We start from the raw sequence: 26,233 nt of genomic DNA, 5'->3' as shown, positions 1-26,233 counted from the left end.
TTGAGGGCTGTTTTAATTGTTCTTTTTGCATATCATTTTCAAGTGATAAATCTATATAATGGTACAAAGTCTGTATACTTGAGGTTGACCAGAACATTTTCAGTTTATAAGCGGTTTTTTAATTCTATTCAAGAATTTAGATGAGGGGAAAACTGAGTGATCTGGCAACCTCGCCTTCTTCTCTGCTCATGTTTCCCCCAGATGTCGCTGTTGGAAGTTGAGCACTGTAGTTGGGACTCTCTGACTCTCATAGCGCATGGTCACGGTTGTGCATTTTTTATTTTTTTTTTCCCCCTGACCAAGCCCCCCCACCCCTACCCCTCCCACCCTCCTACAGTGTGATCCCGGCGCTGTTATAAAGTGCTCGTGCGTTCCCCCCGCTCGCTCTCTTCCCCCCCGGCCACCAAACCGTGAGTGTCCAACTCACTGTTCTTGTCTCTTTAAAAAAAAAAAAAAAAAATTCTATAAAAATTAAAAAAATAACAAAACCGCAATAAAAAAAAAAATCAGGACCTTTTTTCAAAAAAAAAAAAAAAAAATCAAGAAAATAGGTCATTTATTATAACACTATTTTCCAAAAAATTAGAACAGGCCTCGGTGTTGTAATATTTATTTTATTTGCCGTCGTTTTGGTCTAAGACAGTCCAGATTTCCACGCCGCAGCTGTCGGTACCACCGGCGATTGAGAATTAAGCGCGTGTCAAAGTTTTATTCCCGTTAAATAAAGAAGACGCACTTTGGATCGGCTCTCGGATAGCGGAACAGGGATCATGAACGCGGCGGGGAGCAGCTACCCGATGGCTTCTCTGTACGTGGGCGACCTGCACCCGGACATCACGGAGGCCATGCTGTATGAGAAGTTTAGCCCGGCCGGCCCGGTGCTCTCCATCCGCGTCTGCCGCGACATGATTACGCGCCGCTCCCTGGGCTACGCGTACGTCAACTTCCAGCAGCCGGCGGACGGTAAGCTAAGCTCACGAGCAGACCGGACACACCGCTGATCTGCGTCTCCTTTACCCCTACAAATATCCCCGCATACACACTAGCGCACTCTGAAGTCATTATAAACAAATAACAGTCAGTGCGCAACCGGAATGTCAGCGCATGGAGTGACCTTCCACTGGCGCACTATTCAGTTGTGTATCCCGTGTAACCTTCATATGTGTGTGTGTGTGTGTGTATCAGACCATATTATAATGCTGCTGTTATGACTACATGTGAGGAGAACCACGTTTTTGGCTCGAGTAATTTTGCGCTATGGCTACCTTCGGCGTTGCCAGATTGACTCATCAAAATCCGTAACAGTTTCTATTTCCTTGATAGGCTAAGCTTGTGAGCAGGCTAAAGTATACATATAGACACTAAACATTTTGTGTGTTCTGTTTTGTTTAAAAAAAAAAAATCTAGAGTGTACGGAAATTGTCCAATCTGGCAACCATCTACCGCTGTATACGTTATAACTGACTTATAAATTAGTATTTAGACTTAAATGTGTATAAAGCACCTTACAAATTACACTGTGTTGAATAACAATAGCTCAAGTATGTAGAAAGAGTCCAGTCTGGCAACCTGTATCTACCTCTCAGTTACTATCTTATGTTCTATTTTACATAGTGTCTAACAACCCCCGAAAAAATACATTTTAAACATTTTTATTGTTAAATTTTGGCTTTAACAAACATCCCAAGTGAATTTAGAAGAGTGCAATCTGGCAACCCCTTAATCAGCCCATGTTGTAATTAAAAATCGTGGATATTAATCAGAAATCTATATATAATACGTTATTAAATATACTTTACACCCATTTTATGTACATTTTATGCACAATAATCATCTCCAAAGGGTATAGAGAGATCCAATCTGGCAACCCGGCTCAGCTGGCCACTCTCCAGGCCTGGACATTGCACTACACAGCACATGTGCGTTTAAGAGCTCCCCCAACCACCACTTGCTTAGTCATGTGTTATTTTTTTATTTATAAACCCTACACATTGTTTATTAGGCTGCGATACGTTCACACAAGGCGATGAAGAAAACCTTTTTTGTCATATATGGATCGACTTCTACTGAATTTGTTTCTGTAATATTGTATATCTTTATAAGTGTTTAAAAAAATTAATTTTTCCATAACTGATCCACTATATTGATTTTTTTGCAGTAAAATCTGCAGTGTTTAATGAACACCAGGCTGAAAAAAGTCAAACAATCCCAGAGCTTGTAGAATTATTCAATTAGAGAATTATTTATTATATATAACAAAGCTGTGTGTGTGTGTCAAACTAAGCCCCAAATTATCACCTAAAATTACAACAATCATAAATCTAAAAACATGTCTCTTTTTAGCTTGCTGATTCTCAAACATTGCCAAAATAATCATACTTTTTTATCTATTTATAATTAAGTTGTGGAACAAGTTAGCTCTTCTGTACATTATTGTGGAAAACTTCGTAAGCTCAGCCTGTTACACAGCTCTGACGCTGGAGACTCCTTACATAGATGTTAAATAAACAAACATCTCCTTCTGCCATGTTCGTCTATGTCAACGGGCTGTTGCTATAGAAACGACAAGCAATCAAAACCTCCTGTCCAATCAGAGGCCAGAACTCAGCAGCATTGAGTTAATAATGTGTTTAAGAGAAGCTGAGTAATAATAATATGACCGTACAGGATCATTGGCATTATTTAATTATCATTTAACACTAATTGATTCATTAAGGTGAGCTGCCAGTTACATCAGCTTCTCAGGACGATGGGAAATGAAGGACTGGATGGGAAATGAAGCATGTGCTATTTGTCCTAGATAGATAAAGTGCTCCATTTCCTCCACAGCAACTGAATTACCTGAGCAGCGAGGCGCTTTACTCTGGAATATTGTTTAAGATCAGGGATTTGTTCAGTTCAAACTCGACCGCTTTGAGGTTGCGGTACCCGAGGAGGCCTGTGTAGAGAAACGGTTCAGGTTGAACGCTGGCACGTTGACCCACATTTGCTGCCACGATGTGACCCATTTGCGCTATTTAAAGTGCGATCAAGGGAGAATGCTGTCGTGAAATTAGCATTCCGCTGCCTTTGTGTCAGCTCGTAGAGACACGGTGTGAGAAATGGGGTCTGTGATGATCTCGGGATCTGTTAAAGCTTGGAACACGTCCCTCAACATCTTTATACACGTTACATGTACACGTGGGTCAGCGGCGTTCCGGTGGAAGTCTTTTTTAAAAAGGAACAAAAATGACGTAAAGTGTCTGATGTCACGCCACACTAGTAGAAGACTCAGAGAGGGGGCGTGGCCTAAGCTCTGAGGATAAGAATGACATCATAGCAAATAAATATTTTTTAGGAACAAAATTAACCAAAATATGTGGTTATTAAATCTATTTTGCTCATTTTCATTTACAAATTTCTACTTAAGCTTGATCATTTTGTCCATAAATTTTCCAAAACTTTTCTTTCAAGCAAAAAATCTGAACTTGCTAAGGTGTGATATATGTACAAGCATCGATTTGATGTGTAATTGTTTCATAAAACGAAATATTTCATCAGTTTGCCCTTGTTTAAGATATTTTCTCTTGCTGATATATCATCTTTGCCTGTTTCTGTACAAATCCTGCTATAGAGCAGACTATTAAAAAAAATATTAGGCTTGCTAAATTAGCTTCTCTTCCCCATGCAAAGCTGAAGGCTAGTCCTAGTAAATATTTCACGGTTTATTTACCACGTGTAAGGTTGTGTTGCCGAGATTTATTCCGATTTCCTGTTCATCATTGTCTTTCTTGTAAGAGTGTGTGTCATCTGTACTAAAGCGTGACAGCGCGATGATTCACTGAGAGACGCTGGAAGAGATCTGCGGCTGAATTGGAGGAAATAACGCTTTTAATCAGGAGTGAAGCGCAGATTAGTCATGAAGCAGTCAATCAAACTATGAATAATACACTAACACACACTTCCGACACTAACACACACTTCCGACACTAACACACACTTCCGACACTAACACACACTTCCGACACTAACACACACTTCCGACACTAACACACACTTCCTACACTAACACACACTTCCGACACTAACACACACTTACGACAAGATATGTGAGGAATATAACGCAACAAGGGGATTGTTTTTATAAAAAACAACACATCCTGAAGCTAATGTGACAGTTTATTATTTATTAAAGAGCAAAACATTGTAGTATTTATCCATTTATAGTTACAGTTAATATTGCGGATTGTTCGGAAGGCAAAGTTAGCGCCTGTTGTCGCCTTATGCTAATAGCAGTCATTTCCTGCGCTAGCTCTCTTCAGTCTCTCTCATTTCTCTCTCTGACTGTTACAAAGTGCTGAAACTGGAGGCTCCTTCCATAAATGTTAAGGAAAAACGACGCGTTAATACAAACCAATTGATTTGCGGCTGCACCTAAGATTACTGCGTGTAAAACCCCACACAGACGAATCATTGTATAAACTCCAGTAGTAAAGCAACTTGTTTATTCCAGTTTGGCGAGGTCACGTGACACAGAGTGTCCGATTCATTCTTAACGTAATGTCATGTTGCTGTAACACCAACTGGCCGTTTCAGCTTGAGGCCCTTCACCCCACAGACACCACACACACACACACACACACACACACACACACGTCCTATTCAGAGCAGAAGGGGTGAAGAGGTCAGTGTTTAACTCTTAAACTCACAAACTTGAGATGAAACCTTCAGGACGAGACTTTCTGACTCCACGTGCTGCAAATATCACTGTCCGCTAATCCAACACATGTCTTTATATTTCATTAATATCAGTTAAATATTGTTGACTGATTGTCTCTGACAGTAATACCACAGGTTTATATGGCACATAACACTGTTGTTCTAATAGCTTATCGTTTCTATAGCAACAGCTCATTCGCACGTTCATGTTAATCTTCTTAAAGTGAGGAGACACTTATGGAAGGAGTCTCCAGTGTCAGAGGTGTAACTTTTATCGGTTTGTTTTCTTCCTTGGTGAAGTAAACGTCAGGCTAAATGACACCTTTAGTCTGATTATTGTTAAAAAGAGAGACCGGTGTGTTTACAGCTGTAGAAAATAAATCAATAATAGACAAAAAATAAATAAAAATAATAATAAAGAACAGACTATGATGTCATTTTGAGGTGTTAGCGTTACAAATACATGCGTTTTTTGTGTCTAGGAATGAAATATGCCGTAACCACCGAGACCGTGGAACAGTAACTTGGCTTTACTTGATTCTGATTGGTCAGCGCAGTGATTTGCATAACAGTTAAAGTCAGAGCAATCCCATAATAATCCCTTGCACGTTATTAAAGACTACCTCATTAAAAACAGCATTTATTTATTTATTTATTTATTTATTTTTAAATGTATGTTCTTTTGCCGTGTGAGTACTGTATTACTACATGCACTGGTTTGCATAAATATTCACCCCTCCTTAAAGCTTTCTGTATTCTGTAGAGTAGAAACCTGGAACTGACATTTATATTTCATGAAATTACACAAAACATCCCTGTTTTTCTCGTGTCCATGTTGATGATTGAGCGTCTTTATCATGTCTCCACTCCACAGTGGTGTTTAATATGAGGCTCATATGAAAGTAGACACTTTAAGACTACGTAGTGTTTCAGAAGGATTTCTGTTTCCCTAAACTACTAGGAGTGACATATTCATAGAAAAGTTCCATATAAACATTTTTTCCACACAGATGTTTGTATCTTCAAAGTAAATGTTGATATCAAACCCATTTCTGCTCTCTGAGATGTTCTCCAAGTGCTTGTTTATCTAAAAAGCAGCTGAAATGTGATCTTCAACCATTAAAATTCTGTGTAAGGTTCTCCAACAGAGGGAAAAACACACGTCTAAAACAGACGACAGACTCGTTTTAGATCAGACTCACAGCCTGAACATCATTCATTACTGTATACTGATTGAGAATGTCCAAACTTTGGTGAAAAAAGCAGTTAAATTGTCCTGCTGCTTTACTTTTCAGTCATTTGACAAACTTCAGATGTGTATTTTGCTTGTCCGTGTATTCTTGCATCAGAAGAATGCATCAGTAATGGTATATTTGCCTGTTTAAGTCCTCTCTAGACCCTAGTATGTGGTATAGAGTCAGTAAAAAAGCAAACACTAGCTGTTTAGCTTAGCTTGATCTTAAATGTTTGAGTCAGGATAAATCTTTAGGTCCTGTGAGGAAATTTTAGTGCTGGAGGGAAAAAGCACACAGTCTGTTTTTCCCTTCTCTCCGAGTGAAGCGTGTCGTCGTCGGCATGCACCAGCTGCGTGTGGAAGCAGTTGTCACACGCATTTTTTTTTTTTTTGGCCGAGGCGTCTGAGCTCCATCAATGGGCAGGGAGCTCACAGCTCGGGTCTGGCTGCCAGAGCACAGCTTTAGCTCGGCTAAATATAGACCGAACTAGTGCACGACTCCAACAAATGAGACGCAGCCTGCTGGACAGGATCTCTGTCGGCCTACAGGATCTCTGATCGCGTTACCAATCGAACCCGCCGTTAATGAGGCTGACGTGTGGTTATGATGTAATACAGAAGAAGGCGGGAGGTTTTCTCACATATTCCACCGATTCGGTTTTATCCAGAAGCCGCAGGGCCTTTTTAAAGATGGAGGCGGAAGCATGTGTAATTTATTAGGTTTGCGGCAAACTAGTGTGGGATAAAGTGGGGAAATTTCAGAACATTTAGTCTAACTTTGATTTGTTTACTTATTGTTTGTTAATCATTCTTTTTTAGGAGGTCTTAAACTGTATAAGAGGATAACGGAATAATTTATTTAGTAACTCAATGGCTAAATATGAGGCATTAGGACTTTAGGGACTTTCTGATAATTTACTTATATTTAAAAAAAAGAAAGAAATATTATTAATTATTAATATGTATAATTAATAATCATTAATAATAAACATTTTAAACAATAGTAAACATTTAGTAAATTCATTATTTAGAATAGTATGAAATTTTGTAATTTAACAATATATTATATTTAATTATGAATTAAATGCAGTACTTTCTTTCTTTCTTTCTTTCTTTCTTTCTTTCTTTATTTATTTAAATCTAGAATTTTGGTAACAGGACCATACTTTCGAAGTGGCCTCTTCACTTCAATATCAAACAAGAAATAAAGCGAATAACCATCCCTTTCTTCTTCCCGTGATCTTCAGGATGATGCTGATCGATGATGATGCAACTTCCTGTTGATCATGTGACTTGTGGAATAGTTGATATTGAATGTTTCAGCGATGCGACGTTAAACGGATTCACGAGCCGACGTGAACCGAATTGGATTTTTGTCATATTAGATTAGATTCAACTTTATTGTCATTGCACATAGTTACAAGGCAACGAAATGCAGTTAGCATCTAACCAGAAGTGCAAGCTAGCAGTGCAATATGAACATATATAAAAGCTATATATAAATTGGATTTACAAAAATATATATATATATATATAAATATACAGTATAAAGTGAGCAAAGATGGATATTGTGCATAGAATATATGAATTAATGTACAGAATAATTGTAACTTTACAGATATATATGAATGTGCGGAATATTAATGGTTATATTTTTGAAGATTTTTAGAGAACAAGTAGCTGTTTGAGTTTGGGAATCATTTCCATTATATTTAGTTGATTTCCAGTATCATGATATATCACATGAGTTTGTGAAATGATCTGTGAGTGAAGTCGAGGCCACTCCTGAGTTTCAGCTGGATAACCTCCACCAGGTGTTTATTATCCCGGTTCTTTCTCTCAGGGTTTATTAGCAATCAGGTTATTAGCCGGCTAGTTTCTAACACACACACACACACACACACACACACAGATTAGCTTCTTGCGCTACTCTTCTGATAAACAGAATTCTTCTTGATATGGTTTATGTGTTTGGGGTTAATGAACTAGGTCAGAGGTCGTGTTACTGGTTTTGTAGAATGGTCTCTCTCTCTCTTTGAGTATCTGTCTGACTATCTCTCTCTCTCTCTCTCTCTCTCTCTCTATTTCTCTCTCTCTCTCTCTCTCTAAGATAAAATCCTTAAATGTAGCTGAAATCTTATTCAAATTGGGTGTTATTGGGTGTAATGCTGATAAACCTATAAGCCCTATTCAGACAGGATTAGTTTCACATGAAGAGGTATTACTGATCTCTCAGATCTCTCTGTTTTTCTCTCTCTTTTTTTGCTGTTTGTCTGTCTCTCTCATTGTGTTTCTCTTTCTGTCTCTCTGTATCTCTCTGTCTGTCTTGCTTTTTCTCTTTCTGTCTATCTAGCTGTTCTCTCTAGCTGTTCTCTCTCTCTCTCTCTCTCTCCCCTTTAATTACTGTCTTACTGTCTGTCTTCTGTCTGTTTCTCTCTCTCTCTGTCTCTCTCTCTGTCTCTCTCTCTCTCTCTCTCTCTCTCTCTCTGACCCTAAATACAATCACTGTGCAAACTGCTGATCTTAGCAAGTCAAAGCTGTTTAGAGTTGTTAACTAGATGTGTGTGTATGTGTGTGTGTGTGTGTGTGTGGTATTGGAGTGACGGGAACAAAAGGTGGCTGATGTGCATGCCAACACAGACAAAAGAGAGAGAGAGGCATCTCACACATCTCTTGGTTGGTAAACTAAGTGTGTGTGTGTGTGTGTGTGTGTGTGAGAGAGAGAGAGAGAGAGAGATTAATAACTCTGCCACTGTGTGAAGAGGTTGTCATCCTTTAAAAAAAGCCCTGTGTGTGTGTGTGTGTGTGTGTATTTTAGAGCTCTCACTAAAAAGCAGACTCATCAAAAATGATTTTTAAATATTTATTATTCAGTAATACATTATTTAAAACTGAGATGGGGCATGTGAGAGAGATAAAATCCTCGATTGAAGCTGAAATCTATCTACGAACACAGATCCTGGTGAATTTTTGGGTGTAATGCTGATAAACCCATAAGCCCTATTCAGACAGGATTAGTTTCACATGACGAGGTGAGCTAATGTCATTATTACCGGTGTATCTTTGGGATTTATTGTCCTGCCCAAATCCGTCATAAGAGACTGGGAACAATTTTTTGGTATTTAAGAACCTGTGATTATCCAGTGAACTCTTAAAGAACCCTTGAGGAACCCTGTGTTAACTGGGGAAGTGTGTGGAGATTAAAATACGAATTACTGGTAAATACCCTAATTAGGGTCATGGGGGTCTGCTGGAGCCTATCCCAGCACACATTGGGCGAAAGGCAGGGGTACACCCTGGACAGGTCACCAGTCCATCACAGGGTACTGGTAAATATATTTTTTAAAATTGTTAGGACCTGTCCAGTGTTACTGTTTAGTAAAACAGCCTTGGTTCTAAAGGGTTCTTGAGATTTTGTTGCCTCCTAAACAGCTTGTACTGGATTCTACATAAGATCTTTAAAGCTTCCATCAGAGGCACAACCAAAGAACCCAAAAATAAAATTTCATGTCTAATTAGCCAGTGGAGAAGGAAGGATTTTTTATTCATTTATTGACTTGTTCTGTTTAATAAATATTAAAAAATATGCAGTTTTTGTTGCACAAGTGAATAAATCTCTAGGAAATTCATAGCAGCGTGTTTGTGTTTCAGCCGAGAGAGCTCTGGACACGATGAACTTCGACGTGGTGAAGGGCAAGCCCATCAGGATCATGTGGTCACAGCGAGACCCGTCACTCCGCAAGTCAGGCGTGGGAAACGTCTTCATCAAAAATCTGGACAAGTCCATTGACAACAAGGCCCTGTACGACACCTTCTCAGCCTTCGGGAACATCCTGTCCTGCAAGGTAGACGTCCTGTCCTCTCTTGACACAGTTATCAGTGGAATAAATAAGAAGCCTTGTCATTGGATTCAGTCATGCAGCTGATGAGTGTTCCTTCTGCAGGTGGTGTGTGATGAGAACGGATCCAAAGGCTACGCGTTCGTACACTTCGAGACGCAGGACGCTGCTGACCGCGCCATCGAGAAGATGAACGGCATGCTGCTGAACGACCGCAAGGTGTGAGTGTCCGTGCAGGGGGTCGAAGGATGCAGTGATAGGGGGGGTCAGAGTAGAAAAAGGTTTCAAATCACAATGCATACAGTCATTCTGTAGTCTGAAGTGGGCGTGGCTTATGTGCCTGTCTGTGCTAATAAAGGAGGTGTGACCTATGTGATTGTCTTTGCTAATGAATGAGGCAAGGCCTGTGTGCCTGTCTGTGTTAATGAAGTAGGTGTGGCCTATGTGCCTGTATGCCTTAATGAAGGAGGTCTGGTCTATGTGCCTGTCTGTGTTAAAGACTGAGGCATGGCCTATGGGCCCACCTGTGTTAATGAAAGAGCTGTGGCCCATGGGTCTGCCTGTACTAATGAAGGAGGTGTGGCCTACGTCCCTATCTGAGTTATTAAGGGAGGCATGGCCTATGTGCCTGTCTATGTTAATAAAGGAGGTGTGACCTATGTGATTGTCATGGCGTGTGACTGTAAGTGTTAATGAAGGAGTTCTGGCCTATGTGCCTGTCTGTGTTAATGATGGAGGCGTGAACCTATGTTCCTGTCTATGTTAATGATGGAGGCGTGGCCTATGTTCCTGTCTGTGTTAATGATGGAGGCGTGGCCTATATGCCTGTCTGTTTTAATGCAGGAGGTGTGGCCTATGTACCTGTCAGTTTTAATGAAGAAGGCATGGCATATGTGCCTGCCAGTGTTAATGATGGAGGCGTGGCCTATGTGCCTGTCTGTGTTAAGGATGGAGGTGTGGCCTATATGCCTGTCTGTGTTAATGATGGAGGCGTGACCTATATGTCTGTCCATGTTCATGATGGAGGTATGGTCTATGTTCCTATTTGTGTTAAGGATGGAGGCATGGCCTATGTGCATGTCTGTGTTAATGATGGAGGCGTGGCCTATGTGCCTGTCTGTGTTAATGATGGAGGTATGGCCTATGTGCCTGTCTGTGTTAATGATGGAGGTATGGCCTATGTGCCTGTCTGTGTTAATGATGGAGGCATGGCCTATGTGCCTGTCTGTGTTAATGAAGGAGGCGTGGCCTATGTGCCTGTCTGTGTTAATGATGGAGGCATGGCCTATGTGCCTGTCTGTGTTAATGATGGAGGCGTGGCCTATGTGCCTGTCTGTGTTAATGATGGAGGCATGGCCTATGTGCCTGTCTGTGTTAATGATGGAGGCGTGGCCTATGTGCCTGTCTGTGTTAATGAAGGAGGCGTGGCCTATGTGCCTGTCTGTGTTAATGATGGAGGTGTGGCCTATGTGCCTGTCTGTGTTAATGAAGGAGGCGTGGCCTATGTGCCTGTCTGTGTTAATGATGGAGGCGTGGCCTATGTGCCTGTCTGTGTTAATGATGGAGGCATGGCCTATGTGCCTGTCTGTGTTAATGATGGAGGCGTGGCCTATGTGCCTGTCTGTGTTAATGATGGAGACATGGCCTATGTGCCTGTCTGTGTTAATGATGGAGGTGTGGCCTATGTGCCTGTCTGTGTTAATGATGGAGACGTGGCCTATGTGCCTGTCTGTGTTAATGAAGGAGGCGTGGCCTATGTGCCTGTCTGTGTTAATGATGGAGGTATGGCCTATGTGCCTGTCTGTGTTAATGATGGAGGTATGGCCTATGTGCCTGTGTGCCTGTCTGTATTAATGATGGGGGCGTGGCCTATATGTCTCTCTGTGTTAATGATGAAGGTGTGGCCTCTGTGCCTGTCTGTGTTAATGAAGGAGGCATGGTCTATGTTCCTATTTGTGTTAATGATGGAGGTATGGCCTATGTGCCTGTCTGTGTTAATGATGGAGGCGTGGCCTATGTGCCTGTCTGTGTTAATGATGGAGGCGTGGCCTATGTGCCTGTCTGTGTTAATGAAGGAGGCGTGGCCTATGTGCCTGTCTGTGTTAATGATGGAGGCGTGGCCTATGTGCCTGTCTGTGTTAATGATGGAGGCATGGCCTATGTGCCTGTCTGTGTTAATGATGGAGGTGTGGCCTATGTGCCTGTCTGTGTTAATGATGGAGGCGTGGCCTATGTGCCTGTCTGTGTTAATGAAGGAGGCGTGGCCTATGTGCCTGTCTGTGTTAATGATGGAGGCGTGGCCTATGTGCCTGTCTGTGTTAATGATGGAGGTATGGCCTATGTGCCTGTCTGTGTTAATGATGGAGGTATGGCCTATGTGCCTGTCTGTGTTAATGATGGAGGTGTGGCCTATGTGCCTGTCTGTGTTAATGATGGAGGTATGGCCTATGTGCCTGTCTGTGTTAATGATGGAGGTATGGCCTATGTGCCTGTCTGTGTTAATGATGGAGGTGTGGCCTATGTGCCTGTCTGTGTTAATGATGGAGGTATGGCCTATGTGCCTGTCTGTGTTAATGATGGAGGTATGGCCTATGTGCCTGTCTGTGTTAATGATGGAGGTGTGGCCTATGTGCCTGTCTGTGTTAATGATGGAGACGTGGCCTATGTGCCTGTCTGTGTTAATGATGGAGGTGTGGCCTATGTGCCTGTCTGTGTTAATGATGGAGGCGTGGCCTATGTGCCTGTCTGTGTTAATGATGGAGGCGTGGCCTATGTGCCTGTCTGTGTTAATGAAGGAGGCATGGCCTATGTGCCTGTCTGTGTTAATGATGGAGGCGTGGCCTATGTGCCTGTCTGTGTTAATGATGGAGGCATGGCCTATGTGCCTGTCTGTGTTAATGATGGAGGTGTGGCCTATGTGCCTGTCTGTGTTAATGATGGAGGCGTGGCCTATGTGCCTGTCTGTGTTAATGAAGGAGGCGTGGCCTATGTGCCTGTCTGTGTTAATGATGGAGGTGTGGCCTATGTGCCGGTCTGTGTTAATGATGGAGGCGTGGCCTATGTCTGTCTGTGTTAATGATGGAGGTGTGGCCTATGTGCCTGTCTGTGTTAATGATGGAGGCGTGGCCTATGTGCCTGTCTGTGTTAATGATGGAGGTATGGCCTATGTGCCTGTCTGTGTTAATGATGGAGGCGTGGCCTATGTGCCTGTCTGTGTTAATGAAGGGGGCGTGGCCTATGTGCCTGTCTGTGTTAATGATGGAGGTATGGCCTATGTGCCTGTCTGTGTTAATGATGGAGGTATGGCCTATGTGCCTGTCTGTGTTAATGATGGAGGTGTGGCCTATGTGCCTGTCTGTGTTAATGATGGAGGTGTGGCCTATGTGCCTGTCTGTGTTAATGATGGAGGTGTGGCCTATGTGCCTGTCTGTGTTAATGATGGAGGTATGGCCTATGTGCCTGTCTGTGTTAATGATGGAGGTGTGGCCTATGTGCCTGTCTGTGTTAATGATGGAGGTGTGGCCTATGTGCCTGTCTGTGTTAATGATGGAGGTATGGCCTATGTGCCTGTCTGTGTTAATGATGGAGGTGTGGCCTATGTGCCTGTCTGTGTTAATGATGGAGGCGTGGCCTATGTGCCTGTCTGTGTTAATGATGGAGGTCTGGCCTATGTGCCTGTCTGTGTTAATGATGGAGGCGTGGCCTATGTGCCTGTCTGTGTTAATGATGGAGGTATGGCCTATGTGCCTGTCTGTGTTAATGAAGGAGGCGTGGCCTATGTGCCTGTCTGTGTTAGTGATGGAGGTATGGCCTATGTGCCTGTCTGTGTTAATGATGGAGGCATGGCCTATGTGCCTGTCTGTGTTAATGATGGAGGCATGGCCTATGTGCCTGTCTGTGTTAATGAAGGAGGCGTGGCCTATGTGCCTGTCTGTGTTAGTGATGGAGGTATGGCCTATGTGCCTGTCTGTGTTAATGATGGAGGTATGGCCTATGTGCCTGTCTGTGTTAATGATGGAGGCGTGGCCTATGTGCCTGTCTGTGTTAATGAAGGAGGCATGGCCTATGTGCCTGTCTGTGTTAATGATGGAGGCGTGGCCTATGTGCCTGTCTGTGTTAATGATGGAGGCATGGCCTATGTGCCTGTCTGTGTTAATGATGGAGGTGTGGCCTATGTGCCTGTCTGTGTTAATGATGGAGGCGTGGCCTATGTGCCTGTCTGTGTTAATGAAGGAGGCGTGGCCTATGTGCCTGTCTGTGTTAATGATGGAGGCGTGGCCTATGTGCCTGTCTGTGTTAATGATGGAGGTATGGCCTATGTGCCTGTCTGTGTTAATGATGGAGGTATGGCCTATGTGCCTGTCTGTGTTAATGATGGAGGTGTGGCCTATGTGCCTGTCTGTGTTAATGATGGAGGTATGGCCTATGTGCCTGTCTGTGTTAATGATGGAGGTATGGCCTATGTGCCTGTCTGTGTTAATGATGGAGGTGTGGCCTATGTGCCTGTCTGTGTTAATGATGGAGGTATGGCCTATGTGCCTGTCTGTGTTAATGATGGAGGTATGGCCTATGTGCCTGTCTGTGTTAATGATGGAGGTGTGGCCTATGTGCCTGTCTGTGTTAATGATGGAGACGTGGCCTATGTGCCTGTCTGTGTTAATGATGGAGGTGTGGCCTATGTGCCTGTCTGTGTTAATGATGGAGGTATGGCCTATGTGCCTGTCTGTGTTAATGATGGAGGTGTGGCCTATGTGCCTGTCTGTGTTAATGATGGAGGTGTGGCCTATGTGCCTGTCTGTGTTAATGATGGAGGTATGGCCTATGTGCCTGTCTGTGTTAATGATGGAGGTGTGGCCTATGTGCCTGTCTGTGTTAATGATGGAGGCGTGGCCTATGTGCCTGTCTGTGTTAATGATGGAGGTCTGGCCTATGTGCCTGTCTGTGTTAATGATGGAGGCGTGGCCTATGTGCCTGTCTGTGTTAATGATGGAGGTATGGCCTATGTGCCTGTCTGTGTTAATGAAGGAGGCGTGGCCTATGTGCCTGTCTGTGTTAGTGATGGAGGTATGGCCTATGTGCCTGTCTGTGTTAATGATGGAGGCATGGCCTATGTGCCTGTCTGTGTTAATGATGGAGGCATGGCCTATGTGCCTGTCTGTGTTAATGAAGGAGGCGTGGCCTATGTGCCTGTCTGTGTTAGTGATGGAGGTATGGCCTATGTGCCTGTCTGTGTTAATGATGGAGGCATGGCCTATGTGCCTGTCTGTGTTAATGATGGAGGTATGGCCTATGTGCCTGTCTGTGTTAATGATGGAGGTGTGGCCTATGTGCCTGTCTGTGTTAATGATGGAGGCGTGGCCTATGTGCCTGTCTGTGTTAATGAAGGAGGCGTGGCCTATGTGCCTGTCTGTTAATGATGGAGGTGTGGCCTATGTGCCTTTCTGTGTTAATGAAGGAGGCGTGGCCTATGTGCCTGTCTGTGTTAATGAAGGAGGCGTGGCCTCCTTCACTGTCCTTCACTTCCAGTCCTTCACTGTAATGGCAGTGAGGGATTTTGGACACAGCAGCTCTGTTCTGTTTCCACTCAAGTCACATCTCTTTTTATCTGTACTGTTCAGGTTCGTGGGAAGGTTTAAATCCAGGAAGGAGAGAGAGGCCGAGCTCGGCGCCAAAGCCAAAGAGTTCACCAACGTCTACATCAAAAACTTCGGCGAGGACATGGACGACGACAGGCTGAAAGAAATCTTCGATAAATACGGTAGCGAGAAGCGCGTTTCAGTACGAGTGTAGCGCTCAGTTTATAATAAATATAAAAGAATGGAATAATTTCATTTATATTTTATTCTGACTTTTTACATCCTCATTTATGTGTTTATTTATTAAGTAAAATGTTCATTGTTTTATCAAACACTGATTTTATGATAAAGCACACCTCTTATTGATTCTAACATTTTTAACATTTTTCTGTATTTTTTTTTAAAAATTAAACATTTTGATTTTATATTATATAATTTAATATTATATTATTTTTAAATATTCCTATTCGAATGCTTATTTTGACACTATTTTCTAAAAAAAAATATAATGCTTTAATTTTAATTTTGATTGTTAATTGTTATCAGAATTGTTAGCAATATGTAATTATCCATTTTAACATTTCTATATACACAGTAGAAAAAGATTTTTTTTCGAAGCTGGAGAAAAAAAACATCTTTTATCTGTCTTTTCTCACCTGCAGGTAAAACTCTGAGTGTGAAAGTGATGACCGATCCCATGGGCAAATCACGAGGATTCGGCTTCGTCAGCTACGAGAAACACGAAGATGCTAACAAGGTGTGGTACAAACGCCATCACCCCACGTTAAAGCTACATTTCCTGCTAGAACGTCACGTGAAGGCTTGTAACTCAGTGTCTTTTGATGGATGAGTGTGATGGACAGATGACACAGCTAGAGTAGAGTATACAGATGAAAGGAGGCAAAGATGGAGGGATGGATGCAGAGACGAATGTATGTATGGTTGCAGAATTTGGCTTGGGTCTGTTTTCAGAGCGAGTTTGTAGATTGTAGACGTTGTAGGTTTTTATTCTTCGTATAAAGTGACTCCTCGTTCTCACAGTACAGACTATGGATGGGTGGATGGATGGATAGATCGGTGGATTAATGGAAGAAAAAGTGTAGAGAAGGATGCATGGATGGATGGATGGATGGAAAAAAAGTGTAGAGATGGATGGATGGATGGATGGATAAATGAAACAGTATATGGCTAACTAGATGGATGGATGGATGGATGGAAGGAAGGAAGGAAGAATGGATGAATGAATGAAAGGAAGCAAGAAAACATCATATAGAAAGATGGATGAATAGAAAAAAATATGGATAGTTAGGTGGATGAAAGAATGCATAGTTGAGTGTATGGATGTTAATGGAAACATACAAAATGATGGATGAATGGACAGAAGAAAGATTAATATAGAAAGATGGATGGAGGGATGAATGGTTGTATGGATGCATGAATGGATGGATGGGGAAAAGGCTGGATAAACGAATGTATGAATGAAAGGGTGCAAAGAGGGATGCATGGATGGATGGATAGATGGATGGATGGATAAAGCATTATATGGCTAGTTGGAAAGATGAATGAAAAAATTCACAGCTGTATGTATGGATGAATAAATGCTGGATGAGTGAAAGGATGGATGGAAATAGATGAGTGTAGAATGATGGATGGATAATTGTATAAATGAAATAAAGGATGGATGGATGAAAGCGTGGATGGATACATGGATGGATGGATGGATGCATGGATGGATAGATGAATGAAAGGAGAGATGGATTGATAAATGGATGAATTAAGGGCAGCGTGTTTTTGCACTCCCAGGCCGTGGAGGAGATGAACGGCACAGAGCTGAACGGTAAGACCGTGTTCGTGGGACGCGCTCAGAAGAAAATGGAGAGACAAGCCGAGCTGAAGAGGAAGTTCGAGCAGCTCAAGCAGGAGAGGATCAGCAGATACCAGGTAGCTCAGAATGCTAACTAAGCTAACAAGCCATGGAATCTCATGACTACCAGTTAGCATCATGCAAACCGAAAGCTAAACTGTCGCTACTTTACATAACACTGATATTTATTTCCAGGGTGTGAACTTGTACATCAAAAATCTGGACGACACCATCGACGACGAGAAACTGCGCAAAGAATTCTCTCCTTTCGGCTCCATCACCAGCGCCAAGGTCAGCGCTAGCAAATAAATTCACTTCCTGTTTACCTGTTTACTTTTCAGCAAAAAATAAAATAAAATAAATAAATAAAAATTAAATAAAAATGAAATTAAATTAAATAACTGTAATGTGTAGAATGAGAATAATTAGACGTATTATTCTAATTATTATAAATTTTTATATTTAATTTTATTTAAATAATTAAATAGTTACAATAATTAGGTACTTATTATATATTCATAATTAAATTGATTCTAGTTAAAATTAGACTTGTAAGTAATAAAATAATTAGAAACAAGCACTAAAATGATATTAGTTGCATTTATTAGAATTAAAATGAGAATAAAAAATTTAATTAAATAATTAGAATTATCTTTTAAAATATTGAATGAAAATGATTAAAACACTAATAATTAACTTAAAATGACACTAATTAGATTATTAGAAAAATAATGATTTACAGTAGTTTTATTTACTGGATTTTTTTTTCAGGCCCAGAAATAAGCCCTGCCTCCGGTCAGAACCAACGCGCTGATCTGCTTCTTTAAATCTTTGCGTTCTGTAAATATTTGTGTCTCCTGCTCTAGGTGATGCTGGAGGAAGGACGTTCTAAAGGCTTCGGCTTCGTCTGCTTCTCCTCTCCTGAGGAGGCCACAAAGGCCGTGACGGAGATGAACGGCCGCATCGTGGGCTCCAAGCCACTGTACGTGGCGCTGGCGCAGCGCAAAGAGGAGCGTAAAGCTCACCTCACCAACCAGTACATGCAGCGCATCGCCGGGATGAGAGCCATGCCCGCTAACGCCATCATCAACCAGTTCCAGCCCACCAGCGGATACTTCATGCCCGCCGTGCCGCAGGTCAGATTCACCCTCTGCTCCACACAGACGTGACAGAGAGTGTTGATTAGTTTTCTCTGACAGTAGTGCAGCTACACATCAAAGATTTATTTATATTAACACACTCCTTCTGATACGGGATCGTTTCTATAGCGACATCTCATTCACATATACAGAGGAGGCTCCACATAAGCTAACGATATGTGTAATCATTACTGAGTGAAGAGCAATAGCATGAGTTCTACTGAAAAATGAAAAGAATTAGCTGTGAAGAGTCTTAGCATTGTCTCTTGTGAAGAATGAAGTGCATTAGCATTATTTCTGGTGAAGAGTGAGTATTAGCATGAGCTCTTGATAGAAGTGGTAATATTCTTGCCTTGTATTGATCTTGAGAAGTGCTTTAACTTTGAGAGCTTGTTTTTTTCTATCCCACAATCCCACAGGCCCAGAACAGAACCACGTACTACGCCCCCAGTCAGCTCACCCAGATGAGACCGAACCCACGCTGGCAACAGCAAGGGGTCAGAGGTCAGGGAGGCTTCCAGGCCGTGCCCAACTCGTTGCGCCAACCCGGCCCCCGTGCCAGCATCCGTCATATTGCACCCAATGCCAATGCCCAGGGACCCCGCGCAATGCCAACAGGTGCCCAGAGAGGGGGTGAGCGAACCCCACTGACCACCTGCTCATACTGCTAACATGGTCCATGAAGTTCTGCTTACAAACTGGTAAATCAGGAGGGTTTGGAATTGAGTTCTTTTGCTCTGCTCTACAGCTGGCAGCGGTCAGCCCATGGGGGCTCGCCCTGGACTCGGGGTAACTACACCACGTGCCATGCCACCCTACAAATATGCCACCGCGGTGCGCAACACCCAGCCTCAAGTAGTCCAACCCATCACCTTACAACAGGTACTCTTCTCCAGAACTTAGAAACGAATGCTTTAATGCTTCAGTAATGCTTTTAATGCAATAATAAGCAGATTATACCACAGCGCCTATGACTTCTGGATTCTGATTGGTCAGAAAGTGTTAATTAATGCACTCATTCTAATACGTGATTGTTTCTATAGCGACTGGTATTGGCTAATGTAGGAGGTACATATGTAAGTTTTAAGAAGCCTTTATTTGTCACATTACTGCACAGTGAAATTCTTTCTTTGCATATCCCATCCTTGGAGCATTAGGGTCAGAGCGCAGGGTCAGTCGCCCGTGGACCAGGGGGGAGTCGAGGGCTTTGCTCAAGGGCCCAACGGTGGCAGCTTGGCGGTGCTGGGGCTTGACCCCTTATCTTCCGATCAACAACCCAGAGCCTTAACCACTTGAGCCCAAAATAAGAACTTACACAGAACCATAACCAAAACTGTCGCCTTCTCAAAGTGAGAATAAAGAACATAACCAAAAGGCAGAGAAGTGATCTATTGGCCCCGACTGGGATCGCTAAGGTGGCAGTGACACGGACATGGTGCTGGTACAAGTTCTAACGCAGTGTTTAGTTTGTGCTTTTTCCTCTTTAGTGTTGAGAAAACAGTGAACACCCTCAGGCACAGGACAAACCACTCGACCCGGTCTCAGTGTGGCTCCAGTTAGAGAGGTTCGAGAAAGCAATTTAACTCATCGACTCAACTGTAGGAAATGAACCAAATGTTCTGTGAGATGAGCCAAATGACAGAGCTGTAGCGCTGCAGAAATTCCATGTAGCCTGAAAATTCGAACCAACAGAAAATAAAGAGAAAATAAAAACTGAATTCGACACACAAAATGTTAGAACTATTATTAATTAACTATTGGAACTGTTATTAATGAAATTAGATTGTAATTTAATCACTTTTGGGTCTGTGTTCATTCTGCCCAGGTTTCTACACACAAAGCTTTGTTTTCCACCGTATATCTTAAATCCTGCACACTCTTTGGACATGTTTTTTGCATTTCAGTTTGTTTAATTAAGTGTAGTGTGAAAGAAATCCATATCTTCTAGCGAATAAACTGCTAGCATCAGATTTCACTGTGATTCAGAATCAACAAGACTAATAGGTGTGAGAGCAGACGTACTCACGGAGTCAACACCTACTCACTCATTTCACACTCATAAAATGACTTATATAGTAGGCGGACCTGTTGAAATGGATGTTCTTGATAAGATAGGAAGTTGGAGGATGTGTTAGTGTGTGTTTGTGTTTGCAGGCCCAGCCAGCGGTGCATGTACAGGGTCAGGAGCCTCTGACGGCCTCCATGCTGGCTGCAGCTCCGCCTCAGGAACAGAAGCAGATGTTGGGTAAGTGGGACAGTTGGATTAGTTTCCACACACACACACACACTCATACACATTTTTACACACACACACACACTCATACACATTTTTACACACACACACAAACACACACACTCGTACACATTTTTACACACACACACACTCATACACATTTTTACACACACACACACACACACACACACACTCATACACATTTTTACACACACACACACTCATACACATTTTTACACACACACACACACTCATACACATTTTTACACACACACACAAACACACACACTCGTACACATTTTTACACACACACACACACTCATACACATTTTTACACACAAACACACACACTCATACACATTTTTACACACACACACAAACACACACTCATACACATTTTTACACACAAACACAAACACACACTCATACACATTTTTACACACACACACACACTCATACACATTTTTACACACAAACACACACACACTCATACACATTTTTACACACACACTCATACACATTTTTACACACACACACAAACACACACACTCATACACATTTTTACACACACACACACACACACACACTCATACACATTTTCACACACACACACACTCATACACATTTTCACACACACACTCATACACATTTTCACACACACACACACACACACACTCATACACATTTTCACACACACACACACACACACACACACTCATACACATTTTCACACACAAACACACACACTCATACACATTTTCACACACAAACACACACTCATACACATTTTTACACACACACACACACACTCATACACATTTTTACACACACACTCATACACATTTTTACACACACACACAAACACACACACTCATACACATTTTTACACACACACACACACACACACACTCATACACATTTTCACACACAAACACACACTCATACACATTTTTACACACACACACACACACTCATACACATTTTTACACACACACTCATACACATTTTTACACACACACACAAACACACACACTCATACACATTTTTACACACACACACAAACACACACACTCATACACATTTTCACACACAAACACACACTCATACACATTTTTACACACACACACACACACTCATACACATTTTTACACACACACTCATACACATTTTCACACACACACACACACTCATACACATTTTCACACACACACACACACACACTCATACACATTTTCACACACACACACACACACACACACTCATACACATTTTCACACACACACACACACTCATACACATTTTCACACACACACACACACACACACACTCATACACATTTTCACACACACACACACACTCATACACATTTTCACACACAAACACACACTCATACACATTTTTACACACACACACACACTCATACACATTTTCACACACACACACACTCATACACATTTTTACACACAAACACACACTCATACACATTTTTACACACACACACACACTCATACACATTTTCACACACACACACACTCATACACATTTTCACACACAAACACACACTCATACACATTTTTACACACACACACACACTCATACACATTTTCACACACACACACACTCATACACATTTTCACACACACACACACTCATACACATTTTTACACACAAACACACACACTCATACACATTTTTACACACACACACACACTCATACACATTTTTACACACAAACACACACACTCACACATTTTTACACACACACTCATACACATTTTTACACACACACACACACTCATACACATTTTTACACACACACACACACACACACTCATACACATTTTTACACACACACACACTCATACACATTTTTACACACAAACACACACACTCATACACATTTTTACACACACACACACACACACACACTCATACACATTTTTACACACACACACACACACACACTCATACACATTTTCACACACACACACACTCATACACATTTTCACACACACACACACTCATACACATTTTTCACACACAAACACACACTCATACACATTTTCACACACAAACACACACTCATACACATTTTTACACACACACACACACACTCATACACATTTTCACACACACACACACACTCATACACATTTTAACACACAAACACACACTCATACACATTTTCACACACAAACACACACTCATACACATTTTCACACACACACACACACTCATACACATTTTCACACACACACACACACTCATACACATTTTCACACACACACACACACACACACTCATACACATTTTCACACACACACACACACACACACTCATACACATTTTCACACACACACACACACACACACTCATACACATTTTCACACACACACACACACACATTAAAATTCAAAGTTTCAGACCCACAAGGCCGATCTCTACCCCTGACTAGTCTTCACCTCTCTCACTTCATCCCCTTCTTTATTTCCTCTTTTTTTCTGTCCTTCACCTCTGTCCTTCACTCTCTTTTCCTCCTTCTGCTCCTCACTTATCTCCTTAATATTGTCATTGAACTCAATCACTCTCACGCCTTTTCTGCTTCTCATTTTTCCTGTTTTTCTCATTCTTCTTTTTTCTCTCCTCTATATCTCTATCTGCATCTTCTCCTGTTTCTCCTTCACCTCGTATGTGCTGTTCCTCATTCTCCATCTGCTTCACTTTCTTATTCACTTCCCCAATACACTAATGTACTCTCTCTCTCTCTCTCTCTCTCTCCCTCGCTCTCTCACTCCCTCTCTCCTTCTCTCTTTCCCTCTCTCTCCATCTCCCTTTCTCTCTCTCTCTGTCTTACTGTCTCTTTCTCTCTCTCTCTCCCCCCTCTCTCTCTCTCTCTCTCTCTCTCTCTATATCTTTCCCTCTTCCTTCCTCTCTCACTGCCCCCCTCTCTTTTTCTCTCCCTCTCTCTCTCCCTCTCGTTCATTCTCTGTTCCTCTCCCTCTCTCTCTCTCTCTTTCCCTCTTCCTTCCTCTCTCACTGTCCCCCCACCTCTCTCTCTCTCTCTCTCTCTCTCCCTCTCCCCTCTCTCTCTCTCTATCTTTCCCTCTTCCTTCCTCTCTCACTGCCCCCCTCTCTTTTTCTCTCCCTCTCTCTCTCTCTCTCTCTCTCTCTCTCGTTCATTCTCTGTTCCTCTCCCTCCCTCTCTCTCTCTTTCCCTCTTCCTTCCTCTCTCACTGCCCCCCCTCTCTCCCTCTCTCTCTCTCTCTCTCGGTCTCAGGTGAGCGTCTGTTCCCGTTGATCCAGGCCATGCACCCGACTCTGGCAGGGAAGATCACAGGGATGCTGCTGGAGATTGATAATTCTGAGCTTCTGCACATGCTCGAGTCCCACGAGTCTCTGCGCTCCAAGGTCAGAATTTGCTACATTTTCACACGCAATACAGTCCAGAATTAAAACCGCATGGACTGGCCAACACAACACACACTCTCTCAGATCTCTGATGATGATGATGATGATGATGAAAACCCTGAAATACATGAACTTAGACGTTTCATGGTAACACGACAAGCTGCGTTTTTGACTTATTAACTTCACAATTAAGTTAATAAGACAAAAATAATGAATATTATTAATGAATGAATGATTATAGCTGTAGTAGTGTAAGTGATAACAGGAACTAACTTGTTTTTGTGGACATTCCATGATATTTAACGTAACTATAAACATACAGAAAGTATGATGTCATTCTTTAATAACCGTTGGCATATTGCTGTGGTACAAGAGGAATAAAACATCTCAGGGTGTGCTGTTATAGAAAAATAATCAACCTTGGATTTGTAAGAGTAACTCCACATCATCACTCCTCCATGTCATTGATTATTTTCCTTTAACAGAGTTTTATTCCTTACCTTATCCAAGCACTGTATGATACAGTGCTTAGGAACCAGTTTGGTTTGCTAATCCGTCATCATCGTGTGTGTGTGTGTGTGTGTGTGTGTGTGTGTGTAGGTAGAGGAGGCCGTTGCTGTACTTCAGGCTCATCAGGCGAAGAAAGACGCGACACAAAAAGCCGGAGTAGCTGCTGCCACTGCTACATCATGACGTGGAAAACCTCACGGCCCAAATGGTTCTGTTGTGACACATGACATGACGTGCCTTACGATCTTTCCTCTGGATTATTCCTCTAATAAACACTTCTAACCGCTTCCTTTTCTTTCTTATTTGTTGTTTTCTCCTCCAGGCTGCAGAGAAGGCTCCCGAAGTGGACACTACTCTGCCTCCGCTGCCTCCTTTCACACCCGGAGACATACAAATAAACATATAGACGCAAATATATATATATAAAAACAAAACATAAAAAAAGAGTAAAAGTGAAAGTCAAAAACATACTTGAACATTTTATTGCAGGGCTTATATTTTATAACTCTGTAATCATTTTTAAATCAACACCCATACCCTATTTAAAGCATATTTAAACACGGGGAAGTGTGGCCAGGACGGACAGACCCCTTTTTTTTTTCTATGAGGCCATCGAGCTTGGAGTTTTTCTCTTCGGTTGAGAGAAGTGTGTGTTTTTGCTGGTTCCTTAAACTCTGAGTGGTGTGGCCTTCTAAATAAAGGGATGACTATTTCAAAATGTTTTGGTCTTCATCTTTTCAAACATATTCATTCACCACATTATAAAGAAGGTACTGTATATACCCATGTATTCGTGTGACCACAGATACGGCTTCGGTCAACGTTCGTATCAAACCGCTGCGTGATTGATTTCTGTGACTTTGACCACGGTATGGTATGTTGGTGCCAGACTGGGTGGCGTGAGTGTCGGAAATTGCTGATCTCCTGAAGTTTTCACACACAGCAGTCTCTAGGGTTTACACAGAAAGGTGCGAAAAACAAAACAAAAACCTTTTCTGAGAAGAAAATGTCGACGAATTTGAGCACGCAGAAAGGCTAATTCAAATACATCTGTATTGGGCAGACTAGCATCTCAGAATGCACAACAATTCAAGCCGTTTTCTTAACTTTAACCGCCCTGTTTACTTCAGATATACTTTACTGAGTGTGGCTTGAATAAAACAGTGTTTTTTGTTGTGGTGAAAATCCAGACTTTAGGATTAGGACCTAGCTTAAATGGCTAAGCAGCGAGATGTACCAATATTCCAGTGTAGAAGCTATAGGAAAGCTTGCACTAGTTTGTCGGTGTCATATAATGTCATACATATTATCATTAACAACATTTTAAAAAAGAATAAAATAGAAAGACATTTTAAAGAAACGACCAAATAATGGAAGAAATATTTCACTATTTATTTTCAGATTTTTTTTTTTTTGTAACATTTGTGTTTGTGATAAAGGAATTTATTTCTGTAAAATGTAACACACATATTTAATGTGAATTAATATAAATATCTGAAAATAAGGGTGTGTAAAGTTTTCCACTCGACACTTAGAAAAATAAAACATTTCTCCATTTAAAGAAATTCTACGCCACAACACAAGATGGCGGAAGAGCAGCCTGGAGAGCGCAGGGATATATTTTCCATACCTTATCTCCGCCTAACCCCGCCTCCTGAGCTAGCACTGACTGACTAGCAATATATTATACTCTTTTTTTTTTTAATTTATACTCATAAAAACGTAAACTGAT

The 26,233-nt window shown here is 41.8% G+C and overlaps 1 protein-coding gene across 2 annotated transcripts; it reads left to right on the top strand.

Moving 5' to 3' along the window:
* The first annotated feature begins 447 nt into the window (after positions 1-447).
* Positions 448-24,972, top strand: pabpc4 (poly(A) binding protein, cytoplasmic 4 (inducible form)). Of its 2 annotated transcripts, none has more exons than XM_058398526.1 (14): positions 448-963; positions 9,584-9,777; positions 9,877-9,992; positions 15,390-15,529; positions 16,010-16,104; positions 17,151-17,288; positions 17,407-17,502; positions 18,078-18,347; positions 18,770-18,968; positions 19,099-19,232; positions 20,505-20,595; positions 23,861-23,991; positions 24,592-24,709; positions 24,824-24,972. In XM_058398526.1, exons 1-13 carry the CDS (start codon positions 771-773, stop codon positions 24,682-24,684), a joined length of 1,890 nt encoding a protein of 629 aa, XP_058254509.1. In that variant the 5' UTR covers positions 448-770; the 3' UTR covers positions 24,685-24,709; positions 24,824-24,972. The 2 variants fall into 2 exon arrangements, with proteins under 2 accessions (XP_058254509.1, XP_058254508.1); XM_058398525.1 differs by having other exon boundaries at positions 451-963; positions 18,770-18,983.
* The last annotated feature ends 1,261 nt before the right edge of the window (positions 24,973-26,233 follow it).

This window comes from Hemibagrus wyckioides, linkage group LG09 (assembly GCF_019097595.1).
Source record: "Hemibagrus wyckioides isolate EC202008001 linkage group LG09, SWU_Hwy_1.0, whole genome shotgun sequence".
In the NCBI taxonomy this organism is placed as follows: Eukaryota; Metazoa; Chordata; class Actinopteri; order Siluriformes; family Bagridae; genus Hemibagrus; species Hemibagrus wyckioides.
This window is presented reverse-complemented; position numbering and strand designations above follow the sequence as displayed.